Source organism: Sinocyclocheilus rhinocerous, unplaced genomic scaffold (genome assembly GCF_001515625.1).
Source record: "Sinocyclocheilus rhinocerous isolate Xijiao unplaced genomic scaffold, SAMN03320098_v1.1 scaffold30, whole genome shotgun sequence".
Classification (NCBI taxonomy): Eukaryota; Metazoa; Chordata; class Actinopteri; order Cypriniformes; family Cyprinidae; genus Sinocyclocheilus; species Sinocyclocheilus rhinocerous.
Window position 1 is genome coordinate 1,648,559 of NW_015657838.1, and position 10,858 is coordinate 1,659,416.

Consider the following 10,858-nt stretch of genomic DNA (forward strand, 5'->3'; position numbering starts at 1 on the left):
TATATATATATGTATATATATATATATATATATATATATATATGTATGCTGAAGACATTCCATAATTGCTACATATTTTAACAAACTGTGTCGGTTTAAGTTCTCTTAAGAAATGGTAACACTCAGAAAATGCTTTGGAAGACATTTTTAACCCTGAATCCATTTTGGAGATTTTTTTACCAAAAAAGCTCACTTAAAAACATCATTTACTTACCCTCATGTACAATTAATGAACAATAAAAATATATGAAATTAACTCTACTGAGGGTAAAAGACGCATCTTTATTTTCAGTAATCGCAAGGTTCACATTATATATATATATATATATATATATATATATATATGTATGCTGAAGACATTCCATAATTGCTACATATTTTAACAAACTGTGTCGGTTTAAGTTCTCTTAAGAAATGGTAACACTCAGAAAATGCTTTGGAAGACATTTTTAACCCTGAATCCATTTTGGAGATTTTTTTACCAAAAAAGCTCACTTAAAAAAACAAAACAAAAACCAAAAAAAACTTTTTTAGTGTTTAACTTGTTACTCTCCAAGAAAATAGCCAAGGAAGCTAGAATGGCGTTAAAACACAAAACCTGCCATCCAACCAAGCAACTCACCCTCATTCATTCCAAATCTATATTCATCTTTGAATCACAATTTTTTTTTTTTAACCCTGAATCCATTTTGGAGATTTTTTTACCAAAAAAGCTCACTTAAAAAAACAAAACAAAAACCAAAAAAAACTTTTTTAGTGTTTAACTTGTTACTCTCCAAGAAAATAGCCAAGGAAGCTAGAATGGCGTTAAAACACAAAACCTGCCATCCAACCAAGCAACTCACCCTCATTCATTCCAAATCTATATTCATCTTTGAATCACAATTTTTTTTTTTTAAATAAACCTGAGGTTTCTGTTCCTCCTTTGAATCTCCAAGTAACCAAAACTTCAACATCAAGTATGTTTGAGCCTTCATTTACCATATTTGATGTTCTCTATGTATGTGTGTTGATCAATGTTTATTTGAGAATAAAAGGTTGAATTAAATCTGTTTATTATATAAAGCGATCAAGTATCTTCAGCAGACCAAACCACTTGCATTTCTTCTCTAATCTCTTTTTGTACTTTTTGAAGTGTCAAGCTTTGGACTTTCAACGGAGAGACAAATCTTTCATTAAAAAAACCCAAAAAACTATTTAATTTGTGTGTTCAAGATTAATGAAAAGTCTTATGGGTTTGGGATTAATATGAAGGTGAGTAAATCATGACAGAGTTTAGATTTTTGGGTGAACTATCCCTTTAAGATAATTTCATTTTTGGTGAACTATCCCTTTAAGGAAAACAGATCAATGTCTTTGCTGTGGTCTAGCAAGCTGTTAGAGATGCTTGGCCATATTTCATTGTCTTTGGCCAGAAATCAAGCTCTAGGCAGAGATTGCCTGCGGAAGAAGTCATCTCATTCGCTTAATATGTCTAACTACCATTTATTCCACTACAATTTCCCCAACCACATAGTCCACAGAACTTACAGGATCCTTGGTTCTGTTTGACAAATGACACCAGCACTATATATGTACACTCAGGGTGTTCTGCCAGGTCTTACGGGTTACTCAGTTGCTATGACGATGGGAGGTGAAACTGAGGTCATCTTTAAAAAAAAAAAAATAATGCTACAAATGAATAGTTGCTCAAAAGAGGGGTGTTTCTTGGGATCATTACATTGATTTCCCATATTAAAGTTTGACACAGAACGAGCAACTGGTGACAGATGGGTAAGGGGGAATGGCCCTCCCCTTCCCAACACGTCATCGTGTGTGGCGCCTGGCAGTTAAATAGCCGGCCCTCTAGAGAATGTTTGTTTGAAGGGGGTTCATTAAGCTGTTATGTCATTAGATTTTACTGCCCACTGCCCACTGAACACAAGATAACATTGCCGTAACTTATTGATTTGCTGACAGCAAGACCAAACCCTTGTTCCCTTTCAGTCGGTCACTACGAGTCACGTCGTGACCAACGAATTGGGATATCGCTTCGATAGACCAATCTACTTCGAGTGTAAACTAAACGAGCCAATGCACATTGGCATGCAGATTGGTCTATCGAAGCGATATCCCAATTCGTCGGTCACGACGTGACGTCTCCGTTCCCTCCTTCAGGGAACGAGGGTTACCATACGTAACCGAGACGTTATGATGATAAGTCCATATGACTAAATATATCAAAATGAAGATGGGGGTGAGCTCTACAGGTGCTACTCATCATCTTGATTTTAATGCAGACGCTGTGCTCACTTTTCACCCCGGCTTGTCCCACAATTCATAATTTAGATCTCTTGATGAGTATGCTGAAAGTCTTGTGTGAGAACACTGAAAATATTCTAGAAGATGAACAGGCAATTTTAGAATGTTCCACAGAGTAGATGAGATTCTAGCCTTTGGGTGACACTAAAAAACGGGAAAACGGGAAACACTAACTTGTGCTGTTGTTTTTGTATTAGTTATTTATTTATTTTTTTGTCACGAGTGATATAACTAAAATATATTTACAGAAGAGAGATGTTCATTCTAGGAAATGTGTATGTGTTCATCTAGGCTTGGCCTTTTTATGCCTTCTCTGTCCATGAAGTATTGGGATGGGAGGGGGTAAGTTCTGTTCAGATCCGCGACAGATGATCAGTCTTGGCACTGTTAATCCTCATTATTTTCCTTGTGAATCTTTGATTTCCTCTTGCTCTGCCAGCTGATTTTCTCTAATGAGTGATAAGCACTTCCTCTAAAATCTTTAGCCCGGGAAGGGTTCATCAGTAATATAATCTGGCCATTATGAGAGCTACGCTGCACTGACGATAGCAAGTGCAACAACTGCATTTAGGGTCACTGGGTAAAATGAGGCTAAATGCTTCCTGGAGTCAGTTTAGATTTATTTTTTTAGCAAAGATGGAACCAAAGCATACACATCAACGGCAAAAAATGCTCAAAATTGGGTGCTTGACAAAGAAAATAATAAAAAAACAAACAAAAGTTGGCACACCAATGCTCCAAAAATGCAAAACAATTTAATAATGGACTTCACACAAGGTAACGTAATATGCTCTTCGTAAGCCTGTGAGCTTGAAACTTGTGAGATTGAATTTTTTTAACCAAAAAACAACATGGTAACAAAACCACCACAGCACTTTCCTAAACACCTGTTTGTCTTTATGCACTGTGAAACTGATTTGATCCATGAGACCAAATAATTGGTTTAATTTCTAATAATTAAAATGTTGCACAAATTAACAGATATATTTTTATTTAATATTATTTAAGAATATTGTAATTTGAGAAGTTATGAAATTTGAAAAGTAGGTAACATGCAATGCTATTTAGAGTAAATAGGCCTATGCACTTAAATATATGGCTACTTAAAATATTCTATTTTAAATATTTCATAAGTATATTTGCATGTGTGATTATACTATTTGTATATTATATTTGCACGTTGCTATTACAGTAATTATTAAGCTGACTTTGAAAATGTCTTTCCAAAAAAATTCCTGCTGACAAAAATTCTGGAAAGCATTTTTTTGTTTGTTTTTTGAAAGTTGTGATATGATATAGGACCTTCTATTGAACGTACTGTACATTGATTTCCTCACAGCCTCATTTTTTTCACGGAAAGCAAATTATGGTGTCTACGGGGGCTTTTGCCCCAGGCTTATTTGGGACACTTTAACCTCTAGCTTATATATAAACTCCTTTTTACACATTTTCATTACACAGTTTAGGTGAAATGTTGAGGTTCATCTTGTGCAACTCAGATTGTCTTGTGCTGCCCTTAGCGCATCTATCCAAATGACAAATTATACCTATCTTAAGTTTTAAAACAAAACACTAACATTTCTGTGAGATATTTTTTTTTAAATATGTAAAGCTGTAATAAAATAATAAATATGATAACTTTATGGTAACCATAGAAAACAGTACACTGAATGGAGCGTTTTTAGGATCATCATTTGACGGGAATGCTAACAAAACATTAATACTCTGATTATTTATAACTTTTACATATGATCAATTGAGAACATGTACTTTTTAAGAAGCATTTAAGTTATAAAGGGGGGTCTAACCCCCACAATTTTGGCTTTATTAATATTCATTAATAGCAAATATTAATTAACATTTAAATAACATTAATACAAACACATATATTTTACTTTGGTATCAGGAAAACCCTCTCGTTTTCTCTAGGGGGTGCAATTAATTTTAAGGAAAGAATCATACTTGGTAGTACTACAAGTAATAGAACCTGACAGTGATTTGGCGACTCTTAAGTGTGTAAAAAACGCTTATTTGCATGCTAGCCTCGCCTCTCTCCTCACGTTCAGTACCCAAATTAGGTAGAAAGGCAGAAGCCAAGCGCGTGGTGATTGTGCACAGCACGCACACTTTGTTTACTTTGAAATGCAGGATCAAACAGGGCCATGCCGCACAAGGTTAGCCTGTTAAAGGACAAATATACAGTATCTCTCTCTCTCTCTCTCTCACACACACACACACACACACACACACTCTCCTCACGTTTCCGCGCTCGCTTTCCAACGTGCTGCTTTGACGCCCAGATGTCTCTCCTGTGCCCGGTTCCTTACACACAGTTACACGCTGCATACTAATAAACTTCAGCCTGAACTGGATGAACGAGACATACAAATGTCGTTTCACGCAACATGTTGTGACATCCCTTTCCTCCCGTCTTTGCGCATTTAAGGACATTACGCACCGCCAAAGCGATGTTATTTAGGGCCACCGCGTCTTTACACCTCCACATTGCGTCGTTTATTTTGCTCGGAGCTTGTAATGAACGGTGCGCTTTGGACTGGAACGTGACGGGATATTGAAGATGTGGACTATGAATGTGGACGAGTAAAAGCCAAGGGGGTGAACGAGGAAATGTCCATTTATTATGAGTGATCTTTCATATTGACACGTCCAGTGAGTGTGTGTGTGTGAGAGAGAGAGAGTGCGGGCGCGCGCGCGCGTGTGTATTCATCTCCTGTAGTCTGTAGATCTGTGTTACTGCGCCAGGATGGAGATGACGCAAATGACCCAGCTCCCCAAAAAGTGTTTCAAGACGAACATGGCGGCAACTTAACACAGGACCCAAGATGATGATGATAAACAGCAGAGAAGATCGAAGGCAATCCGCCCAGATAGGGAAAGAGCAGCGTCTCGTCTTCCCTTGAGGAGATACGGGGACACATGCAGGAGCTTCGGGAACAGAGGAGGAATGTTGCCACACAGAAAGCGCTTTTTCTCCGGGGAGCCATGCGGAATAACGGAGATATGACCGCGCACGGCTTCATCTAGCCCAGAGAGTCGGATACAGCTGCCGGGAGCGCTGTTGAACGGGAAGAAAACATTTCAAATCAATGCATTTTGTGGCAGAGGAGCCGTCGCGGTGGAGTCGGCCAGTGCTGCTCTTTCCTGAAATATGACCAGGGGTGCTTGGACGTGTCGGCAGCAAGATGACGGCTTAAAAATCTGCTTCGCACCCCGAGAGGACGAAAAGCCATTATTCACCGATTCTGAAAGGGCCCAGAGATGGCGACTGTCCTTAGCCTCTCTTTTGTTTATCACCGTTTTGCTCTCTGATCATCTGTGGTTCTGCGCCGAGGCGAAACTGACGAGGACGCGAGACAAACGGCTGGAGCACACGAACCATATACTTTCATCCAGCCATCAGAGAGAGCAGAGTCTTATTTTTATAGGCAATTCTACCAAACCTCTGTGGAGACTTGAAACTTGTCATCCTGACAGCCTCTCCAAAAACTGCTTGACTTTTGACGAGGCGGAAGCCGTGTGCTCGGGCCTCTCCGAGTGGAACCTGAGTGATTTCTATCTTTCTTTTTGTAACTCCTACTCGCTTTTGGATTTGTTTTACGGGTTTACGAGTCCGGACAATTTGACCTGTAGCCTGGACATGGCTGATGCGTCGGGATGCAGCCAGTGCGTCCAGGCTTACCAACGCTACGACCGACGAGCTCAGGAGAAATACCGAGAGTTTGAGCTTTTGGTTCAGAAATATGAAACGGATGTATATTCGGTGCGGACGTGTATGGAAGAGTGCACGGTAGGCGTACGCTGCCTTTCCCTTTGGTGTTGGTTTGTTTGTTGACGGCTTCTAACAAAAGCTGGTCATGTATGCTGCAATCACATTTCTTTCACGTTGAGCGTATGAGGAAAAAAAGCCTCTTGCATGTGTACGGTCTGTTTTGTCATCTGCGCGCGAGAACGCGCGCACTTGTGGATTTACTGGAAATTGATTTTTTTGGCACCTTGAATGCACAAGTTTAGGTTAGACGGAAATGAGCTTATTGGAATGTCGAACAATATGTCTTTACTGTGTGGTGTGTTCAGGTGATTCCTCCCTCAGCTGTATCAAATATTATCCAAATCCACTAAAGCCTACTAATGGATGATCCATGACAGAAATAAGAAATGACGGACAAGCTACACAAAAATGTAGCTAGCAGAAAACATCTAAACTAAACTCAAAGCTACCACTTAGAAATGTCAGCGTGTTTATAAATATACAATATAAAAAAGTTATAATATGTAATTTGATTTTGTATATATATATATATATATATATATATATATATATATAACAACTGAAATCCTAAAATTGGAATACTATATTGCTAGTTATTGTGAGTGTGCTCACGTGACAACACTAGTTGAAACAGGCAAAGGTGGGGATACCTTGGTACAGCATCAGATGGCAATGTGGTACTTATATTACATATCACTATATATAATGACAACCATATTCGTGTACCTTGGAATATCATGCAAATACCATGGTACAATACTTAAAATAATAAAATGATACATGCCCATGCTAATGAAGTGATTCGTTTTGGTACCTTAAGTGTTTTGTGTACTATTAGTGTTGTCATAGAAAAAAAAAAAAAAACGTTTTAGTGAGCGTCATTGCTACTCTGCTAACTTAGCGTATAGCGTTGGGGGGGCTGGTTTTGGTCACTTTTCAGCTAGCCAGGCAGAAAGACCAGCTTAAACCAGCAAACCACCTTAGGTTTGTTTAAGATGTTGTCCACCGGGGTTGCTTTCATAGATGGCAATTACCTCAGTATGGAGGGACAAAGCTGAGGGCATGTCCTCTCATTTGAAGCAGTCTGAGATTTATGGTTCTAGGTGTCCTGCGATCTGCAAAGAGACAGAACAACAGAAAGACTGTGTGTGTGAGAGAGCCAGAGAGGTGGCGCAGTGCTTTATGGAATTTCAATAACGTTAATAGCGCAGCAGTGATTTTTCTGCGTAATCCCCAGAAGGCTATTCTTTTCCAGTCATTATTCAGGTGTTTTTCTCTTCCCCTTCAGTCATGGTGATGAATAATTTTGCTGTTGCACATGCATTAAATAGGACTGCTACTTATCCTGTACCTTAATAGAGCATTAGACTACTGAGCAGCTGCAGCCACCACAGCATAGAACAGCATATGAAACATGCTATGTATATATATATATATATACACACACACACACACAGTTTTTTTTCCCCCAGGTTTACATTTGAGCGTGATTTGGTCCCTGTCCATGGTGCTGAGACAAGTACAAAATACAGTACATAGTAGTGTTTGCTGAATTAGACGCATAATGACACCTGAAATGTGCTGAGCATTAAATAAATAGTTTTATTCTGGTTAATGCAATTTGCTGTTTTGGGTGCTACAATAAATTGTCTATTTCAGTCCATTCCAGTAATTTACTCAATTTCAAGGAGGGCATTTCTGTTTAAGCAACAAGCTGTGCAATGAAAAGGAGTGTTTTTATGCACACTGACAAATGAAAATTTGCTGAAAATTTGCTCACCCTCAGGCCATTCAAGATTTAGATGAGTTTGTTTCTTCATCTGAACAGATTTGGAGAAATTTAGCACATCACTTGCTCACCAATGGATCCTCTGCAGTGAATGGGTGCCTGACATCTTAATGATGAAATTGTTTCTTACAAACATGCAGCTTTTCATTTCACAAGACATTAGATGATGGACTGGAGTGGTGTGGATTACTTTATTGTGATATTTTTTTTATCAGCTGTTTGCACTCTCATTCTGACCATTCACTGCAGAGGATCCATTGGTGAGCAAGGGATGTAACGCTAAATTTCTCAAAGTCTGTTCAGATGAAGAAACAAACTCATCTACATCTTGAATGACCTGAAGGTCAGTCAATTTTCAGCAAATTCACATGCTTACAGCCTATTATAGTGTAATCTATTTTAGATAATTCTGCCCTTAAACAGGAGGTATAAACAAAACAAACTGTGACTGGTCACTTTATGTGTCAATCAGACAGTCTCTTTCTGTCTAAGTGGGTGGTTCTTGGCGAGATACACTGCAGTGTGAACCAGATCTTATGCCTTTAGTCAAACGTCTGGCTACACAAGACTACTTCTTCCCAGGAGTGCTTAGTGGAGACATGCTTGTTCTTACAAGGCTTTTTGTCAGTTAGAATGACTCTGACTGACTGATGTTGATTGACAGCTGCTAGTGGATGTGAAGGAAACGTTTTAGTGAGCGTCATTGCTACTCTGCTAACTTAGCGTATAGCGTTGGGGGGGCTGGTTTTGGTCACTTTTCAGCTAGCCAGGCAGAAAGACCAGCTTAAACCAGCAAACCACCTTAGGTTTGTTTAAGATGTTGTCCACCGGGGTTGCTTTCATAGATGGCAATTACCTCAGTATGGAGGGACAAAGCTGAGGGCATGTCCTCTCATTTGAAGCAGTCTGAGATTTATGGTTCTAGGTGTCCTGCGATCTGCAAAGAGACAGAACAACAGAAAGACTGTGTGTGTGAGAGAGCCAGAGAGGTGGCGCAGTGCTTTATGGAATTTCAATAACGTTAATAGCGCAGCAGTGATTTTTCTGCGTAATCCCCAGAAGGCTATTCTTTTCCAGTCATTATTCAGGTGTTTTTCTCTTCCCCTTCAGTCATGGTGATGAATAATTTTGCTGTTGCACATGCATTAAATAGGACTGCTACTTATCCTGTACCTTAATAGAGCATTAGACTACTGAGCAGCTGCAGCCACCACAGCATAGAACAGCATATGAAACATGCCATTGCCAAACGATTAGCTATATCAGATTTTTGAGTTCATATTTCCTGTGCTGTGCGATGAGAAAACAAGGGCAACATGTCCTGCCAAACTGACTGCAGGACACTTTGTAATGTACATTACCCATTACAGTGTTTCAATGAGTGTGCAGCAGATTGTTAGATCTTCTTCTTCTTCTTCTTCTTATTATTATTATTAGTATTATCATTCTCTCTATTCTCTCTCTCGCATCCTTTATATATATATATATATATATATATGTTAACATGTACATTAGTACAGTACAAAAACTTTTAAGCAACCAGGGGGTTTCAACCACCTCCCAGCCCTACTCACACCAGGTATGCACTTATCAGGTCCCTCCAGTGCCTCACTTAAATCCTTTTGAGGTTCACTGTGCTGCAACCCTCCTAACATGTCAGACTCTTTAGAAGGGGAATCAGGCAAAGAATGAGGAACCATAGATAGTCTCTCATCAGATGACAGTGTGGGAACCGGCAATGTATAAGGTCTCAACCTATTGTAATGCACAACCTGTCCTTGTCCATCTGAGTCCATAGGGCTAACGATCCGGTATGTCAGTCCTGGCTCACCACCAGAGTCAAAGATTTGTGCAATCTTAAAAGGTCCCTTCCAGTGGGGCGCCAGCTTCATGCGGCTCTCCACTGGATTATGGAGCCACACCATGGCACCGACTGCATAGGGCTGGTGTCGGAGGCCTGAATCATGATACAGTTTCTGGCGATCATGAGCCATTTCACTGTACATTCTAGCACTCCTGAAAGCATCCCAAGATTTAGATGAGTTTGTTTCTTCATCTGAACAGATTTGGAGAAATTTAGCACATCACTTGCTCACCAATGGATCCTCTGCAGTGAATGGGTGCCTGACATCTTAATGATGAAATTGTTTCTTACAAACATGCAGCTTTTCATTTCACAAGACATTAGATGATGGACTGGAGTGGTGTGGATTACTTTATTGTGATATTTTTTTTATCAGCTGTTTGCACTCTCATTCTGACCATTCACTGCAGAGGATCCATTGGTGAGCAAGGGATGTAACGCTAAATTTCTCAAAGTCTGTTCAGATGAAGAAACAAACTCATCTACATCTTGAATGACCTGAAGGTCAGTCAATTTTCAGCAAATTCACATGCTTACAGCCTATTATAGTGTAATCTATTTTAGATAATTCTGCCCTTAAACAGGAGGTATAAACAAAACAAACTGTGACTGGTCACTTTATGTGTCAATCAGACAGTCTCTTTCTGTCTAAGTGGGTGGTTCTTGGCGAGATACACTGCAGTGTGAACCAGATCTTATGCCTTTAGTCAAACGTCTGGCTACACAAGACTACTTCTTCCCAGGAGTGCTTAGTGGAGACATGCTTGTTCTTACAAGGCTTTTTGTCAGTTAGAATGACTCTGACTGACTGATGTTGATTGACAGCTGCTAGTGGATGTGAAGGGGGCCCAGGTGTCCTCCTTTGAACATGACCAGGTTTTTTTTGTCCAAGGGTCAGTCTCAGATCAGCTCTAGAAGAGACTTGAATTCATTATCCCTGTGAAGCCTGGCATATGAAGTAATAGTCTGCTTTTTTTTTTTTAGCAGTTTAAATCTTTAGACGAAAAAGTGTTTTTTGAGTATCATATTTGATACATCAGAATTGTATGGCTCATATGGTATGATGTAATGATAATGTAGAGCTCATATTATGGAGGGGGGGGGGGGGATAACG

The 10,858-nt window shown here is 39.5% G+C and overlaps 1 protein-coding gene across 1 annotated transcript in view; it reads left to right on the forward strand.

The window, feature by feature from the left end:
- Nucleotides 1-5,045: 5,045 nt before the first annotated feature.
- LOC107721616 (transmembrane protein FAM155A-like) overlaps nucleotides 5,046-10,858 on the forward strand; it is a 154,414-nt gene continuing 148,601 nt past the window's right edge. Inside the window, exon 1 of the mRNA XM_016529722.1 lies at nucleotides 5,046-6,109. Within this exon, the coding sequence (XP_016385208.1) occupies nucleotides 5,471-6,109 (639 nt within the window). The 5' untranslated portion in view covers nucleotides 5,046-5,470. The remainder of the gene's footprint in view (nucleotides 6,110-10,858) is intronic.